Genomic DNA, 20,415 nt, shown 5'->3' on the forward strand with positions numbered 1-20,415 from the left:
AACTATGAATTCTCTGCATTATATTCACACCACACATTGCCCTCAGACATGACATCTCCACTGCCTCCAGCCTTCTCCTCGCTGCAACATTCATCACCCACGCTTCACACCCATATAAGAGCGTTGGTAAAACTATATATATATATATATATATATATATATGATGTATAAGTATACAAGATATGATGTAGGGCGAAATGACAGTAGTTTGTTGGGTTATGTATTGGTAGATAAAAGACTGTTGAGTAGACTTCAGGATGTACATGTTTATAGAGGGGCCACAGATATATCAGATCACTTTCTAGTTGTAGCTACACTGAGAGTAAAAGGTAGATGGGATACAAGGAGAATAGAAGCATCAGGGAAGAGAGAGGTGAAGGTTTATAAACTAAAAGAGGAGGCAGTTAGGGTAAGATATAAACAGCTATTGGAGGATAGATGGGCTAATGAGAGCATAGGCAATGGGGTCGAAGAGGTATGGGGTAGGTTTAAAAATGTAGTGTTAGAGTGTTCAGCAGAAGTTTGTGGTTACAGGAAAGTGGGTGCGGGAGGGAAGATCAGCGATTGGTGGAATGATGATGTAAAGAGAGTAGTAAGGGAGAAAAAGTTAGCATATGAGAAGTTTTTACAAAGTAGAAGTGATGCAAGGAGGGAAGAGTATATGGAGAAAAAGAGAGTGGTGAAGCAATGTAAAAAGAGAGCAAATGAGAGAGTGGGCGAGATGTTATCAACAAATTTTGTTGAAAATAAGAAAAAGTTTTGGAGTGAGATTAACAAGTTAAGAAAGCCTAGAGAACAAATGGATTTGTCAGTTAAAAATAGGAGAGGAGAGTTATTAAATGGAGAGTTAGAGGTATTGGGAAGATGGGGAGAATATTTTGAGGAATTGTTAAATGTTGATGAAGATAGGGAAGCTGTGATTTCGTGTATAGGGCAAGGAGGAACAACATCTTGTAGGAGTGAGGAAGAGCCAGTTGTGAGTGTGGGGGAAGTTCGTGAGGCAGTAGGTAAAATGAAAGGGGGTAAGGCAGCCGGGATTGATGGGATAAAGATAGAAATGTTAAAAGCAGGTGGGGATATAGTTTTGGAGTGGTTGGTGCATTTATTTAATGTATGGAAGAGGGTAAGGTACCTTGGGATTGGCAGAGAGCATGCATAGTTCCTTTGTATAAAGGCAAAGGGGATAAAAGAGAGTGCAAAAATTATAGGGGGATAATTCTGCTAAGTATACCTGGCAAAGTGTATGGTAGAGTTATTATTGAAAGAATTAAGAGTAAGACGGAGAAGAGGATAGCAGATGAACAAGGAGGCTTTAGGAAAGGTAGGGGGTGTGTGGACCAGGTGTTTACAGTGAAACATATAAGTGAACAGTATTTAGATAAGGCTAAAGAGGTCTTTGTGGCATTTATGGATTTGGAAAAGGCGTATGACAGGGTGGATAGGGGGGCAATGTGGCAGATGTTGCAGGTGTATGGTGTAGGAGGTAGGTTACTGAAAGCAGTGAAGAGTTTTTACGAGGATAGTGAGGCTCAAGTTAGAGTATGTAGGAAAGAGGGAAATTATTTTCCAGTAAAAGTAGGCCTTAGACAAGGATGTGTGATGTCACCGTGGTTGTTTAATATATTTATAGATGGGGTTGTAAGAGAAGTAAATGCGAGGGTCTTGGCAAGAGGCGTGGAGTTAAAAGATAAAGAATCACACATAAAGTGGGAGTTGTCACAGTTGCTCTTTGCTGATGACACTGTGCTCTTGGGAGATTCTGAAGAGAAGTTGCAGAGATTGGTGGATGAATTTGGTAGGGTGTGCGAAAGAAGAAAATTGAAAGTGAATACAGGAAAGAGTAAGGTTATGAGGATAACAAAAAGATTAGGTGATGAAAGATTGGATATCAGATTGGAGGGAGAGAGTATGGAGGAGGTGAATGTATTCAGATATTTGGGAGTGGACGTGTCAGCGGATGGGTCTGTGAAAGATGAGGTGAATCATAGAATTGATGAGGGGAAAAGGGTGAGTGGTGCACTTAGGAGTCTGTGGAGACAAAGAACTTTGTCCTTGGAGGCAAAGAGGGGAATGTATGAGAGTATAGTTTTACCAATGCTCTTATATGGGTGTGAAGCATGGGTGATGAATGTTGCAGCGAGGAGAAGGCTGGAGGCAGTGGAGATGTCATGTCTGAGAGCAATGTGTGGTGTGAATATAATGCAGAGAATACGTAGTTTGGAAGTTAGGAGGAAGTGCGGGATTAACAAAACTGTTGTCCAGAGGGCTGAGGAAGGGTTGTTGAGGTGGTTCGGACATGTGGAGAGAATGGAGCGAAACAGAATAACTTCAAGAGTGTATCAGTCTGTAGTGGAAGGAAGGCGGGGTATGGGTCGGCCTAGGAAAGGATGGAGGGAGGGGGTAAAGGAGGTTTTGTGTGCGAGGGGCTTGGACTGCCAGCAGGCAAGCGTGAGCGTGTTTGATAGGAGTGAATGGAGACAAATGGTTTTTAACACTTGACGTTCTGTTGGAGTGTGAGCAAAGTAACATTTATGAAGGGGTTCAGGGAAACCGGCAGGCCGGACTTGAGTCCTGGAGATGGGAAGTACAGTGCCTGCACTCTGAAGGAGGGGTGTTAATGTTGCAGTTTAAAAACTGCAGTGTAAAGCACCCTTCTGGCAAGACAGTGATGGAGTGAATGATGGTGAAAGTTTTTCTTTTTCGGGCCACCCTGCCTTGGTGGGAATCGGCCAGTGTGATAATAAAAATATATATATATATATATATATATATATATATATATATATATATATATATATATATATATATATATATACAGTGGACCCCCGTTTAACGATCATATATATATATATATATATAAATGGACTAATCTACTTCACAATATTCCTTATGGGAAAAAATTCGGTCAGTACTGGCACCTGAACATACTTCTGGAATGAAAAAAGTTCGTTAACCGGGGGTCCACTGTATATATATATATATATATATATATATACATACATATATATGTATATATATATATATATATATATATATATATATTATATATACATATATATACATATATATATATATAGTGTAAAGTGTAAAGCACCCTTCTGGCAAGACAGTGATGGAGTGAATGATGGTGAAAGTTTTTCTTTTTCGGGCCACCCTGCCTTGGTGGGAATCGGCCGGTGTGATAATAAAAAATAATATACACGTATATATATATACGTATATATATATATATATATACATACATATATATATATACATACATATATATATATACATACATATATATATATATATATACAGTGGACCCCCGCATAACGATGGCATCACATAGCGATTTTTCCGCATACCGATTACTTTTATCGCAAAATTTTTGCCGCGCATACCGATTAAAAACCCGCTTACCGATTTTCGTCCGAGACGCGTCCAATGTGCCCTTTTTTTTTTTTTTAGTTGAGAAGCCTTTGTGTGCACAGTTTTTTTTTTTTTTTTTTCATGTGGTAAAAAAAAATTTTTTTCATACTTTTGGGCGTCTTGCACGGATTAATTTTATTTCCATTATTTCTTATGGGGAAAATTCATTCGCATAACGATTATTTCAACAAGTCGGCCGTCTCCCACCGAGGCAGGGTGACCCAAAAAAGAAAGAAAATCCCCAAAAAGAAAATACTTTCATCATCATTCAACACTTTCACCACACTCGCACATTATCACTGCTTTTGCAGAGGTGCTCAGAATACAACAGTTTAGAAGCATATACGTATAAAGATACACAACATATCCCTCCAAACTGCCAATATCCCAAACCCCTCCTTTAAAGTGCAGGCATTGTACTTCCCATTTCCAGGACTCAAGTCCGACTATATGAAAATAACCGGTTTCCCTGAATCCCTTCACTAAATATTACCCTGCTCACACTCCAACAGATCGTCAGGTCCCAAGTATCATTCATCTCCATTCACTCCTATCTAACACGCTCATGCACGCTTGCTGGAAGTCCAAGCCCCTTGCCCACAAAACCTCCTTTACCCCATCTTTCCAAGCCTTTCGAGGACGACCCCTACCCCTCTTTCCTTCCCCTATGGATTTATATGCTTTCCATGTCATTCTACTTTGATCCATTCTCTCTAAATGACCAAACCACCTCAACAACCCCTCTTCTGCCTCTGACTAATGCTTTTATTAACTCCACACCTTCTCCTAATTTCCACACTCCGAATTTTCTGCATAATATTTACACCACACATTGCCCTTAGACAGGACATCTCCACTGCCTCCAACCGTCTCCTTGCTGCTGCATTTACCACCCAAGCTTCACATCCATATAAGAGTGTTGGTACTACTATACTTTCATACATTCCCTTCTTTGCCTCCATAGATAACGTTTTTTGACTCCACATATACCCTAACGCACCACTCACCTTTTTTCCCTCATCAATTCTATGATTAATCTCATCCTTCATAAATCCATCCGCTGACACGTCAACTCCCAAGTATCTGAAAACATTCACTTCTTCCATACTCTTCCTCCCCAATTTGATATCCAATTTTTCTTTATCTAAATCATTTGATACCCTCATCACCTTACTCTTTTCTATGTTCACTTTCAACTTTCTACCTTTACACACATTCTCAAACTCATCCACTAACCTTTGCAATTTTTCTTTAGAATCTCCCATAAGCACAGTATCATCAGCAAAAAGTAACTGTGTCAATTCCCATTTTGAATTTGATTCCCCATAATTTAATCGAACCCCTCTCCCGAACACCCTAGCATTTACTTCTTTTACAACCCCATCTATAAATATATTAAACAACCATGGTGACATTACACATCCCTGTCTAAGACCTACTTTTACCGGGAAGTAGTCTCCCTCTCTTCTACACACCCTAACCTGAGCCTCACTATCCTCATAAAAACTCTTTACAGCATTTAATAACTTACCACCTATTCCATATACTTGCAACATCTGCCACATTGCTCCTCTATCCACTCTATCATATGCCTTTTCTAAATCCATAAATGCAATAAAAACTTCCCTACCTTTATCTAAATACTGTTCACATATATGCTTCAATGTAAACACTTGATCTACACATCCTCTACCCACTCTGAAGCCTCCTTGCTCATCCGCGATCCTACATTCTGTCTTACCTCTAATTCTTTCAATTATAACCCTACCGTATACTTTTCCTGGTATACTCAGTAAACTTATTCCTCTATAATTTTTACAATCTCTTTTGTCCCCCTTCCCTTTATATAAAGGGACTATACATGCTCTCTGCCAATCCCTAGGTACCTTCCCCTCTTTCATACATTTATTAAACAAAAGTACCAACCACTCCAACACTATATCCCCCCTGCTTTTAACATTTCTGTCATGATCCCATCAGTTCCAGCTGCTTTACCCCCTTTCATTCTACGTAATGCCTCACGTACCTCCACCACACTTACATTCTTCACTCCTTCACTCCTAAAAGATGGTATACCTCCCTGGCCAGTGCATGAAATTACCGCCTCCCTTTCTTCCTCAACATTTAAAAGTTCCTCAAAATATTCTCGCCATCTACCTAATACCTCCCTCTCCCCATCTACTAACTCCCCTACTATGTTTTTAACTGACAAATCCATACTTTCCCTAGGCTTTCTTAACTTGTTTAACTCACTCCAAATTTTTTTCTTATTTTCATTAAAATTTCTTGACAGTGCCTCTCCCACTCATTCATCTGCTCTCCTTTTGCACTCTCTCACCACTCTCTTCACCTTTCTTTTACTCTCCATATACTCTGCTCTTCTTATAACACTTCTGCTTTGTAAAAACCTCTCGTAAGCTACCTTTTTCTCTTTTATCACACCCTTTACTTCATCATTCCACCATCACTCCTCTTTCCTCCTGCCCCCACCCTCCTATGACCACAAACTTCTGCCCCACATTCTAATACTGCATTTTTAAAACTATTCCAACCCTCTTCAACCCCCCCCCACTACTCATCTTTGCACTAGCCCACCTTTCTGCCAATAGTCGCTTATATCTCGCCCGAACTTCCTCCTCCCTTAGTTTATACACTTTCACCTCCCTCTTACTTGTTGTTGCCACCTTCCTCTTTTCCCATCTACCTCTTACTCTAACTGTAGCTACAACTAAATAATGATCTGATATATCAGTTGCCCCTCTATAAACATGTACATCCTGGAGCCTACCCATCAACCTTTTACCCACCAATACATAATCTAACAAACTACTTTCATTACGTGCTACATCATACCTTGTATATTTATTTATCCTCTTTTTCATAAAATATGTATTACTTACTACCAAATTTCTTTCTACACATAGCTCAATTAAAGGCTCCCCATTTACATTTACCCCTGGTACCCCAAATTTACCTACTACTCCCTCTATAACATTTTTACCCACTTTAGCATTGAAATCCCCAACCACCATTACATGTATGTGCAGTGTGACCTAAGTGTAAGTAGAAGTAGCAAGATGTACCTGTAATCTTGCATATTTATGAGACAGACAAAAGACACCAGCAATCCTACCATTATGTAAAACAATTACAGGCTTTCGTTTTACACTCACTGGGTGGTTGCTATCTACCAACCTACTACCTATATATATATTTTTGTTCAGTTTAATTAACTGATGGATAATCATGATTTTAAATTAAATCTTATTGGCTCAACACTTTACTTTTTCAGGCATAACAGCATTAGAAATGGCAGAGGGTAAGCCTCCATATGGAGACATTCATCCCATGCGTGCTATATTCATGATACCCACTAAACCTCCCCCATCATTCCGAGAACCAGATCAATGGCAACCAGAGTTTATCGACTTCGTCTCAAGGTAACTTGGAATATTAATATCCAAAGTTGAAACATTCTAAACATTGATAAAGTAAATTACTTTACTAAACATCTGTTTTGCTCAAGAGTTTAGGACATTACGTTCATCTGATTGCATTTCCCTAATTAGTGCACGTTATTTTTCAAGGAAGATTTTTTAGACTAAACTCTACATACTACCTTATACACTACATCATGAACATGTGTTTGTAAATTAAGTAATCATGTTATACTGAATGCCTTTAAGTTTCTTATTTTTATTATGTATGATGCAATTCTGAAAGTTTTTTTGTCATGCATGACTTTTTTAAGTAAATTATTCCATGTTAGGTATACATTAGTCATATATATATATATATTTTTTTGATAGATGTTTAGTGAAGAATCCTGAAGAAAGAGCAACAGCTTCAGAATTACTTCAGCACCAGTTCATTCATGGGGCACAGCCTTCAAGTATACTAAGGAACATGCTAGAGGAAGCTATGGAAATTCGAGAAAGTCAGAACTCCAATAGACAAAATCAAATCAAGCATATAACAGAATCTGTAAGTATTTAATAAATACAGTATACATGCATTAAGAATACAGTATATTTGGTACATGTTTAAGAAAGTTTGGAAAGATATGTTTTTGAAACTCACAGTACAGAATGTAGTATTTTGAGCAAAAGTTAAGCTACAGAATTAAACGTGAAAATAATATTCTCCTTTGCTGTATCAGTAAGATAACATTGGGCCAAGTATATAATGTGAAGAAATGTGCAATAGGGCAACAATTTTACAGTTAAATTTTATTCAAATTAATATACTGTAATAGTGATAAAATTGGTATTACAAGAGTGGATTTATAAGAGATATTCATGGGGATACACTATTCCCATAAAGGTCATAGGAATGAGAGGTAATTAGGGTTGATCTGAGAAAAGAGAGGGTCAATTCCTTGGATCAAGAGCTCTTCAGGATCTAAGCACCCCACTTATAGGGTTCCGGGGATATGGAACAATTGTTGAATCTCTCTTTGTATATCAAAACTTAGCAGTGACAGTTTTGCATGCAATTTTTTTATGCCATATTGCTAAGCATTATCAGATTCTAAATTAAATTTGCAGTCCCAGAAAAATCCAGAGTCCATTTTGTTCAAATTATTGTTTCATTATGTTTTGGGTGACATGTTAAAAATGCTTTGAGAATTACTTTATCTGGAATACACAAGACTTGAGATATGTGCTGCACTTATCTAGAGAATTGATACTGCCTGATAAGGAAAGCCTGGCTTAGAGAGTAGAGTTTGTCTTGTTATTAGTGGTTGCAGGACCAAGCCCTCGCTACCCTTTGCCCTGAATGACCCATTATGAATATAATAATAATAATAATTTGTGGAGACAAATAACTTTGTCCGTGGAAGCAAAGAGGGGAATGTATGAGAGTATAGTTATACCAACACACTTATATGGGTATGAAGCATGGGCGGTGAATGTTGCAACAAGGAGAAGGCTGGAGGCAGTGGAGATGTCATGTCTGAGGGCAATGTGTGGTGTGAATATAATGCAGAGAATTCGTAGTTTGGAAAATAGGAGGAGGTGTGGGATTACCAAAACTATTATCCAGAGGGCTGAGGAAGGGTTATTGAGGTGGCTTGGACATGTAGAGAGGATGGAACAAAATAGAATGACTTTGAGAATGTATAAATCTGTTGTGAAGGGAAGGCGAGGTAGGGGTTGGCCTAGGAAAAGTTGGAGGGAAGGGGTGAAGGAGGTTTTGTGTGCGAGGGGTTTGGACTTCCAGCAAGCATGCATGAGCATATTTGATAGGAGTGAATGGAGACAAATGGTTTTTAGGACTTGACATGCTGTTGGAGTGCGAGCAGGGTAACATTGATGAAGGGATTCAGGGAAACCGGCAGGCCGGACTCGAGTCCTGGAGGTGGGAAGTACAGTGTCTGCACTGAAGGAGGGGTGTAAATGTTGCAGTTTTATAACTGTAGTGTGAGCGCATCTCTGGCAAGACAGTAATGGAGTGAATGATGATGAAAGTTTTTCTTTTTCGGGCCACCCTGCCTTGGTGGGAAACGGCCAATGTATTAATAAAATAAAATAAAAATAATGTGGGTCCTTGATGGCAGTTGTAAGAACTAATTTTGTAGAATTTGTATAAGGGAAAGGTTTTTAATATCTTGATATTGCTTCTTTAAAAGATCTTTATAGTTGGAAACATTAATAAAACTTAACTTGAAAGGGTTATGCAGTTCTTTGAAACATGCAGATCTTGAAGTCTTACAATATGAAGTGTTTATTTGGCATTTTTAACACTGAGAAATTTAAAAAAAAATCATTTGAAAGTGTGATTAAGTGAATTTTTTTTATTTTGGTTTTAATACAGCAATAAAAGTAGTTCTTCATTTAACAAAACAGTTTAGCAAGGAATTTACATTAATAAACACTACACTAATATTTCAGTATGATTTAGTTCAAGTCAGTGCACCAATAGATATGTCAAATTAATCTGGAGATCAAAGTGCCATTTAGGGTGAGGTGACACGAAGACCTTCAGTTATACACAATTTGTGAACCTGTGAGAGCACACTTATAAAGCTCATGAATCATTCTTACTCTCCATTCCTCATATTATATTGTTAGTTTACTCTGCTCCATATCAGAAATAAGTTCTTAAAGGTCAGTAAAATTTAGGGATGCAGTGGTGCAAAAATAGAGGAAGACAACTGCCCTCGAAATAAAATATTTTATGGGATTTTAGACCGGCAAAAAGGACAGTGGCATCAGTAAAGGCCTTGGTCTACCTTGCAGGAATAACTCACATTGCATAAGAGATACTACAAATATTTTCAGTTTGTCTGGACTCTTAATAGTTTACTATAGGCTTTTTTTTTTTTTTTTTTTTTTTTTTTTTTTTTTTTTTTTTTTTTTTTTCTAGTTAAGATTTTCACACTTTGATGGAAAATATTTAAAGTAAATAGCTTTGAAATTAGTGTATATATTGGTATGAGCTTGCTAGAAACCTTGTGCCAGCTTTTAGAAATGTGTAATTATGTATTTAAAGCTTATAGAGTGGCAGTTTTTGGTTAACACAACAGATTTAACCAAACTGCTTTAAATTTAGCATTAGTATACTTTAGGATATTTCATATTTATTGATTTAAGTCTATATATCCATTTTCTTTCATTGCTGGAAAATTAATACCATATTAATATCAGGTGCATATTTGAAAAAATTATTTGGATTTCATTGCATTTATTGATTCAGCCTTGTTGCCCCCACTAGTAGCATTTTGGTAACATATATTACTGTGATTTCGTGTATAGGGCAAGGAGGAATAACATCTTGTAGGAGTGAGGAAGAGCCAGTTGTGAGTGTGGGGGAAGTTCGTGAGGCAGTAGGTAAAATGAAAGGGGGTAAGGCAGCCGGGATTGATGGGATAAAGATAGAAATGTTAAAAGCAGGTGGGGATATAGTTTTGGAGTGGTTGGTGCAATTATTTAATAAATGTATGGAAGAGGGTAAGGTACCTAGGGATTGGCAGAGAGCATGCATAGTTCCTTTGTATAAAGGCAAAGGGGATAAAAGAGAGTGCAAAAATTATAGGGGGATAAGTCTGTTGAGTGTACCTGGTAAAGTGTATGGTAGAGTTATAATTGAAAGAATTAAGAGTAAGACGGAGAATAGGATAGCAGATGAACAAGGAGGCTTTAGGAAAGGTAGGGGGTGTGTGGACCAGGTGTTTACAGTGAAACATATAAGTGAACAGTATTTAGATAAGGCTAAAGAGGTCTTTGTGGCATTTATGGATTTGGAAAAGGCGTATGACAGGGTGGATAGGGGGGCAATGTGGCAGATGTTGCAAGTGTATGGTGTAGGAGGTAGGTTACTGAAAGCAGTGAAGAGTTTTTACGAGGATAGTGAGGCTCAAGTTAGAGTATGTAGGAAAGAGGGAAATTTTTTCCCAGTAAAAGTAGGCCTTAGACAAGGATGTGTGATGTCACCGTGGTTGTTTAATATATTTATAGATGGGGTTGTAAGAGAAGTAAATGCGAGGGTCTTGGCAAGAGGCGTGGAGTTAAAAGATAAAGAATCACACACAAAGTGGGAGTTGTCACAGCTGCTCTTTGCCGATGACACTGTGCTCTTGGGAGATTCTGAAGAGAAGTTGCAGAGATTGGTGGATGAATTTGGTAGGGTGTGCAAAAGAAGAAAATTAAAGGTGAATACAGGAAAGAGTAAGGTTATGAGGATAACAAAAAGATTAGGTGATGAAAGATTGAATATCAGATTGGAGGGAGAGAGTATGGAGGAGGTGAACGTATTCAGATATTTGGGAGTGGACGTGTCAGCGGATGGGTCTATGAAAGATGAGGTGAATCATAGAATTGATGAGGGAAAAAGAGTGAGTGGTGCACTTAGGAGTCTGTGGAGACAAAGAACTTTGTCCTTGGAGGCAAAGAGGGGAATGTATGAGAGTATAGTTTTACCAACGCTCTTATATGGGTGTGAAGCGTGGGTGATGAATGTTGCAGCGAGGAGAAGGCTGGAGGCAGTGGAGATGTCATGTCTGAGGGCAATGTGTGGTGTGAATATAATGCAGAGAATTCGTAGTTTGGAAGTTAGGAGGAGGTGCGGGATTACCAAAACTGTTGTCCAGAGGGCTGAGGAAGGGTTGTTGAGGTGGTTCGGACATGTAGAGAGAATGGAGCGAAACAGAATGACTTCAAGAGTGTATCAGTCTGTAGTGGAAGGAAGGCGGGGTAGGGGTCGGCCTAGGAAGGGTTGGAGGGAGGGGGTAAAGGAGGTTTTGTGTGCGAGGGGCTTGGACTTCCAGCAGGCATGCGTGAGCGTGTTTGATAGGAGTGAATGGAGACAAATGGTTTTTAATACTTGACGTGCTGTTGGAGTGTGAGCAAAGTAACATTTATGAAGGGATTCAGGGAAACCGGCAGGCCGGACTTGAGTCCTGGAGATGGGAAGTACAGTGCCTGCACTCTGAAGGAGGGGTGTTAATGTTGCAGTTTAAAAACTGTAGTGTAAAGCACCCTTCTGGCAAGACAGTGATGGAGTGAATGATGGTGAAAGTTTTTCTTTTTCGGGCCACCCTGCCTTGGTGGGAATCGGCCGGTGTGATAATAAAAAAAAAAATATTACTATACATTTTCACCATTCAGTATTTAACATTAATCTAAACAGTGCATATATTGGTCTACTAATGTCTAAGTAAAGTTGCTTCAAATTTGGTATTCATGCCTTGGGACCATACAGTTTTAGAACGCTATAACTCCTGCAGTTTTGCTAGCTTATTACTCTTAATTAAAATACCGTTTTTTATTTTCTTAGCAGAGTCAAACCTACACGACTCAGGATTAAGTCTGTCTTTCAGAAATAATGTATTGCTTTGTATTAGTTGTTGAAATTTTTTTAACACTATTTGCAAATGTTTATGAAGGTGGATTTTTTCAAAATGTTCACAGTAATTTGCAAAATATTTATGGAGGTGTAGTCTTAAAATCTACATATTAGTTAATATTAAAATGACATTCATTGATACTGAAAGTTTGTGCAGTAGCATGTAATTTTGCAAGCAGTTTAACATAAAATCTTGAAATTTTACTGATAATGATTTTTTTTTTTTTTAATACTTTTTTATTCTTTACCACATGGGTTGTCTTCTCTACCAAGTTACTGTGACCTGACCTGAAAGAGGAACTTATTCACATTTATTAATTCAATAAGTGCCTTACCAGGAGTGTGCAGATTTTTTTTTTTTTTTTCAACAAGTTGGCCGTCTCCCACCGAGGCAGGGTGACCCAAAAAAGAAAGAAAATCCCCAAAAAGAAAATACTTTCATCATCATTCAACACTTTCACCACACTCACATATTATCACTGCTTTTGCAGAGGTGCTCAGAATACAACAGTTTAGAAGCATAAACGTATAAAGATACACAACATATCCCTCCAAACTGCCAATATCCCAAACCACTCCTTTAAAGTGCAGGCATTGTACTTCCCATTTCCAGGACTCAAGTCCGACTATATGAAAATAACCGGTTTCCCTGAATCCCTTCACTAAATATTACCCTGCTCACACTCCAACAGATCGTCAGGTCCCAAGTATCATTCGTCTCCATTCACTCCTATCTAACACGCTCATGCACGCTTGCTGGAAGTCCAAGCCCCTTGCCCACAAAACCTCCTTTAACCCCTCTTTCCAACCCTTTCGAGGACGACCCCTACCCCTCTTTCCTTCCCCTATAGATTTATATGCTTTCCATGTCATTCTACTTTGATCCATTCTCTCTAAATGACCAAACCACCTCAACAACCCCTCTTCTGCCCTCTGACTAATGCTTTTATTAACTCCACACCTTCTCCTAATTTCCACACTCCGAATTTTCTACATAATATTTACACCACACATTGCCCTTAGACAGGACATCTCCACTGCCTCCAACCGTCTCCTCGCTGCTGCATTTACCACCCAAGCTTCACAAGATTAAGGACCACAATGGAAATAAGTTAGACAGTCCTCGAGGATGCACTGACTTTCTTGGGTTACCCTGGGTGGCTAACCTTCCGGGGTTAATCGTTTCTCGGTAATTGTTTCACGTTAAGCCACACCAACAACACTCTCTCCACATCTTCGAGTAATACAGCTGATGGTGGTGCAGCAACAACAACATCTGACTGTGGTGCAGCAGCAGCTGCACCTTTGGCAAGAACAGCTTCCTTGATTGCCGTTTTCTTACCCACAATAGTAGCGATGGTTGATTGGGGTTTATTATACAACCTGACCAGCTCAGAGAGACGCACTCCACTTTCACACTTAGCAATGATCTCTTTCTCCATCTCCATAGTAATTCTCACCCTTTTTGCTGTAGGGTTGGCACTAGAAGCTTTCTTGGGGCCCATGGTGACTTATTTTGCAGGTGCAATCACTACAAAGGCTGTGATAATATGAAATGTTCCAGTTGTTGTATGTTTGGAAACGACCGCGGTGGCTGGCTGGCTTGTAAACACTGACACCCAAGGGACAAGTGAGGCGCGCTCAGGCCAAAGTGGACGCGTATGGTACGGAACGAATAGCGCTGGTCAGGTTTTTAAGCGCAGGTTGAGGCAAAATTTTTGCGTTTAAATGTATCGCTAGTCAGATTTATCGTTAATCGATGCCATCGCTGGTTAAGGGTCCACTGTGTATGTATGTATGTATATATGTATATATATATATATATATTATATATATATATATATATATATATATATATATGTATGTATATATGTGTATATGTATATGTATATATGTATATATGTGTATATGTATATATGTATATATGTGTATATGTGTATATGTATATATGTATATATGTGTATATGTATATATATGTATATATGTATATGTATATATGTATATGTATATATGTATATGTATATATGTATATATGTATATATGTATATGTATATATGTATATATGTATATATGTATATATGTATATATGTATATATGTATATATGTATATATGTATATATGTATATATGTATATATGTATATATGTATATATATATATATGTATATATGTATATATGTATGTATATCTTACAACACGCATATATATATATATTTATATATTTTTATATAGGGAGGTACCACCTCTAGAACTGTCATGGGGACCCTCATCCTCAGAGAAAAAAATAAACTTGCTTCAGGGAAAACTCAAGATTCTCCCTGAAGCTGTTTGAGAATTTTCTCCTACCACCCCCTATATTATGTATATATATTTTATTTAAAGACAAAATACATTGACGAAACATTCACAAAAATATGATACAAAGTAAAACAACATAGGTAACTCAGAGCTACATCTCGAATACTTCGTCCAGCTCCCCTGCGGTGGGCCGCGTGCCCAGAATGCTGCAGGCATTTCCTCTCTGGATCGCAACACTGAGTCTCTGAAAGAGGAAGCTGGTCGCCCTGTGGTCCTTGGTTTCTATGATGAGCTTTTCACCCAGCTCTTTGAGGAACTTTAGAGCACACTTGCCCCATGCTCCAAGGGTCTCCGACCCTATTGGAATGAAGTTATAGCAAGGGGGAAGGTCTTCATATTTTCGGATCTTCTGGGTCTCCCTGTGGCTGGCAGCTCCACCCCCTTCCACTACAGAGTATGGCAAGTAGGTGTCTGCCAATGTGGCAGCACAGGTGTAGTCCCAGGCAATCTGCTTTCCATCCTTCCAGGGTAGCATAGTGGCTCCATCAGGACGCTTTTGACTTCCATCAGACCTCTGTACTTGGGGTTCCCGTTGAGCTGGGCAACGGGCTGTGGCGAGGCTTCTCTTTATTATGTCATTGATCTCCTCATGTCTGGCATACTTCCCTTCTGCTGTGTGACACACGAGACCATGGAGTCCGAATTGATCAGCTGTCGCCCTGCCGCAAATACACCTATGTTCGGTGAGGATGGGGGCGGCTAGGCGAAGAGCAACACCAATCCGAATGGCCTGTGGGTCGAGACCGGGTGCCCAGGGAGGAATTGGGAACAGCTAACAGGAAATCTCCTGAGTGTGGTGCCTTCACTGCCAGGATACGAGCTTTGTTCTTTCCTGAAGCATTGGAGAGCATTGTGTTGGCGATTTTTTCCATGATCGGTTTGTCCCAGTGGGACTGTTTGTGCTGTTTGGGAGGAGCTGGTCTACTGGAGGAGTCTGTAAGGGTGTCCCACCGAATTGCTGCTTCAGTAAACCTGGGGTCTTGAGCTCCTACCAAGTCTCTCAAGCGTTCGGGCACTATCTTCTTGACTAATGCACTGGAAGCCAAACACGAAGACAGAAAAGCAGGTAAAGCAACATGCGTTGCTTTACGCACCCCTATACCTCCCAGTCGCACTGGGAGGGTTGCCTGATCCCATTGCTCATCCTCTAGTGACAGGTTCAGTGCCTTCTTAAAAGTTGATCTCAGGTGTGCGTCATATTCATTGAGTGTTGGGTTGTCAAAAGAGGGTGCACACCTCAAGAAGTAAGTGAGTCTTGGCATAGTAAGACACCTTGTGAGGAGATACAGAGCATCATGGGCATCAAGATCGCTTATTCTCTCCTCCATTCTCATAAGGTCATTCAATTTGTCCCTGAGGACAGTATCGATGGCCTGGTGACCCAGCGGTGCCCCCAAGAGGGTACTGTTGGACGGAGTTGTAGTTGAGATTTCCGGGAGGATTCTTCGCACAGCATTGATTATTTCCTGGTTTGCTGTGATGATTTCACACTTAGAGGGATTGAGGATGAGTCCCAAGTCTTCTCCCTGTGTTTTCACCAGTTGTAGGTCCCCCACGAGGGACTCTTCAGTACCTGCCAGAGTGCCGTCATCCAGGTACCATATATTGAGCTCACTGCGTAGGCTGGAAGTTAGTTCTCTTACTGCCAAGCAGAAGAGAAGTGGAGCAAGTGGGTCACCCTGCTGAACACCCTATGATGATTGAATTTCATGTTCTCCAAACAAAAGAATTGAGGGTTTGCTGTAGCCGGCTGAAATGAAGGGAAAGAGACTGGGGAACCGAACCCGAACAGCTGGCAAAACAGCATCTCTCCTCACCATATTAAAGGCATTTCTAAAATCAAGTTTGACTATGGCCTTGTCTTCTGGTAGGTCCCTGATGTAGGCCCTTGCCGCATGGGCTGCAGCTTCACTGCCTTGAGAGACCCCAAAGCCCAGTTGGTGTGGCTGGAGTAAAGTGGCAGCTTCTAGGCGAATGTTTCTCACTGCTGCTTTGGCAACGAGACGGCGAAGAGTGTTTCCAACTGCAATGGGTCTGTTTCCCCCATCCCTCTTCTTCAAAGCACATAGTGAGGCTCCAAAAAAGAAAGGTTTAATTTCTTCTGGGATTCGCCCAGCCAGGCAATTGTTGACGAAAGTTGTTAACTCGGTGAGAAGAATTGATGCAGATTCACCGAGTACTGGATTTACCATCTCTTTGAGGTGCTGAGGTCGAATTCCAGTGTAACCTCCTGCAGATCCTGCTGGAAATGACACGATCGCCTTATAGACTTCCGATTCTGGCAAAATTAATTGTTCAGTGATAGGGTCTTCCTCAGGGTTGTCGTTGATGTCTGTGGTGTCCCTGGTTGGGTGCTTGTCTCTTAGTGCTTGGGCCGTGGTCTCATCCTTGGGGGCTACAGTGTCGTCACTTGTAATTATTCTTATTGCTCCCACTGTGTTACCTTCCTCAATTTTTTTGCTAACCTGTGCGCAAATTTTCTCGTTCTCAGTAGGACTTTTCTTGGGTCTACCTCTTTGATTCCTGCGATGATGGGGCAGAGGGACACAGTTATCCGTTCTTGGGTAGTTGCGCACTGCCTTGATAACTGACGTGGTTAGCAGTTTGCCTCGTCTTTCAGGAACTGCAAGACAGACATTGCCGAACAAGAGAAGGTTGCGCCATGCTTGGATGGTGCCTCGGGCTTCTAAGTTGGTGGAACCTCCATTCACCCGCTTAAGAAGGTCTGTGAATTTCCCTGCTGCATATGGGCGAGCTGCTTTAGGGATGTGGGATAGTGTACTGCTAGCAGTGGATTTGAATGCCAACAGAAGGTTATCGCAAGTGACGAGGTTGCCATTGGAATTGTCATCTGCCTGTGGAGGCTGTGGGCTGCTCTCTGCTGGGGGCATATGTGATCCCGCACACCTATTGTGTGCACGAATACGGCCGTCCCTGTTGCGTGCTCGAAACTCTCCACACACCTGACATGTGCCTCTTCTTTCATTGTTGGGTGCATTGTTTCCCTGGCTTTGTGGCTGGCTGGCTTCATCGTCTGCCATACCTCACACTGTGTGATAAGCCCAAGCTGAAGGGAAAATGGCGCATGGCACATTCCGCATGTGGTTCATGGTGGTGGTGGGGGGGGGGGGAGGAGAGGGGTGTCCAGTCCTTGTGGTGGGCGGTGGAAGATGTGTGCTGAGGCGGAGTAGGGCACTCACTCCCTCCCAGGACAAGTCACTATACACCACGATGCTCAGTGCACATGTTACTATACACCACTATGCTCAGTGCACTGCCCCCACTATCAACGACACACCGCTATACACTTCACATGCTATGCGCATACCATGCACATACTATGCACTGTACACTATAGACTATATACACTATACACACTATACACTATACACTATATATATATATATATATATATATATATATATATATATATATATATATATATATATATATATATATTTTATATAGGGAAGTACCACCTCTATAGCTGGAATGGGGACCCTCATCCTCAGAGAAGACAATAAACGTACCTCAGAGAAAACTCAAGGTTCTCCCCGGAGCTGTTTGAATATTTTCTTCTCCTACCACCCCCTATATATGTTTTATTCTATGTGAACATTTATTAATAAACAAAATACATTTACAGAAAAAAACATAAACATGAATACAATGGCACAATGTATCAAAGATGATGAATTTCCTCCAGCTCCTCCGAGGCTGGACGTGAGCCAAGTATGCAGCAAGCATATATATATATATATATATATAATATATATATATATATATATTTTTTTTTTTTTTTTTTTTTTTTTTAAACAAGTCGGCCGTCTCCCACCGAGGCAGGGTGACCCAAAAAAAAAGAAAGAAAATCCCCAAAAAGAAAATACTTTCATCATCATTCAACACTTTCACCACACTCGCACATTATCACTGCTTTTGCAGAGGTGCTCAGAATACAACAGTTTAGAAGCATATACATATAAAGATACACAACATATCCCTCCAAACTGCCAATATCCCAAACCCCTCCTTTAAAGTGCAGGCATTGTACTTCCCATTTCCAGGACTCAAGTCCGACTATATGAAAATAACCGGTTTCCCTGAATCCCTTCACTAAATATTACCCTGCTCACACTCCAACAGATCGTCAGGTCCCAAGTATCATTCGTCTCCATTCACTCCTGTCTAACACGCTCATGCACGCTTGCTGGAAGTCCAAGCCCCTCGCCCACAAAACCTCCTTTACCCCCTCTTTCCAACCCTTTCGAGGACGACCCCTACCCCTCTTTCCTTCCCCTATAGATTTATATGCTTTCCATGTCATTCTACTTTGATCCATTCTCTCTAAATGACCAAACCACCTCAACAACCCCTCTTCTGCCCTCTGACTAATGCTTTTATTAACTCCACACCTTCTCCTAATTTCCACACTCCGAATTTTCTGCATAATATTTACACCACACATTGCCCTTAAACATGACATCTCCGCTGCCTCCAACCGTCTCCTCGCTGTTGCATTTACCACCCAAGCTTCACACCCATATAAGAGTGTTGGTACTACTATACTTTCATACATTCCCTTCTTTGCCTCCATAGATAACGTTTTTTGACTCCACATATACCTCAACGCACCACTCACCTTTTTTCCCTCATCAATTCTATGATTAACCTCATCCTTCATAAATCCATCCGCCGATATGTCAACTCCCAAGTATCTGAAAACATTCACTTCTTCCATACTCCTCCTCCCCAATTTGATATCCAATTTTTCTTTATCTAAATCATTTGATACCCTCATCACCTTACTCTTTTCTATGTTCACTTTCAACTTTCTACCTCTACACACATTCTCAAACTCATCCACTAACCTTTGCAATTTTTCTTTAGAATCTCCCATAAGCACAGTATCATCTGCAAAAAGTAACTGTGTCAATTCCCATTTTGGTAGACAGCAACCACCCAGGGAGGTACTACCGTCCTGCCAAGTGAGTGTAAAACAAAAGCCTGTAATTGTTTTACATGATGGTAGGATTGCTGGTGTCTTTTGTCTGTCTCATAAATATGCAAGATTACAGGCACGTCTTGCTACTTCTACTTACACTTAGGTCACACTACACATACATGTACACGTTTATTTATACACACTCATCTGAGTTTTCTTTGATTTTATCTTAATAGTTCTTGGTCTTATTACTTTTCCTTTTATATCCATGGGGAAGTGGAATAAGAATCTTTCCTCCGTAAGCCATGCGTGTTGTAAAAGTCAACTAAAATGCCGGGAACAATGGGCTAGTAACCCCTTTTCCTGTAAAGATTACTAAAAAGAATAAGAAGAAGAAAATTGTCAAAGTGGGAAGTCTGAATGTGCGTGGATGTTGTGCAAATGATAAGAAAGAGATGATTGTGGATGTTATGAATGAGAAGAAACTGGATGTCTTGGCTTTAAGTGAAACAAAGCTGAAGGGGGTGGGAGAGTTTCAATGGAGAGGAATAAATGGGATTAGGTCAGGGGTTTCAAATAGAGTTAGAGCTAAAGAAGGAGTAGCAATAATGTTGAAGGATAAGCTATGGCAGGAAAAGAGGGACTACAAATGCATAAATTCAAGGATTATGTGGAGTAAAATAAAGATTGGATGTGAAAAGTGGGTTATAGTAAGCGTGTATGCACCTGGAGAAGAAAGAAGTGTAGAGGAGAGAGAGAGATTCTGGGAAATGTTGAGTGAATGCGTGGGGAGTTTTGAATCAAGTGCGAGAGTAATGGTGGTTGGGGATTTCAACGCTAAAGTGGGTAAAAATGTTAT

At 40.2% G+C, this 20,415-nt stretch overlaps 1 protein-coding gene across 3 annotated transcripts in view; it reads left to right on the forward strand.

Moving 5' to 3' along the window:
• The window catches only part of hpo (serine/threonine-protein kinase hippo), a 304,676-nt gene that overhangs the window by 227,101 nt on the left and 57,160 nt on the right, over positions 1 to 20,415 (forward strand). For all 3 annotated transcript variants that reach the window (XM_070102292.1, XM_070102291.1, XM_070102294.1), the window contains exons 7-8: positions 6,704 to 6,851; positions 7,221 to 7,395. In XM_070102292.1, the coding sequence (XP_069958393.1) occupies positions 6,704 to 6,851; positions 7,221 to 7,395 (323 nt within the window). The remainder of the gene's footprint in view (positions 1 to 6,703; positions 6,852 to 7,220; positions 7,396 to 20,415) is intronic.

The sequence above is a fragment of the Cherax quadricarinatus genome, chromosome 81 (genome assembly GCF_038502225.1).
Source record: "Cherax quadricarinatus isolate ZL_2023a chromosome 81, ASM3850222v1, whole genome shotgun sequence".
Lineage (NCBI taxonomy): Eukaryota > Metazoa > Arthropoda > Malacostraca > Decapoda > Parastacidae > Cherax > Cherax quadricarinatus.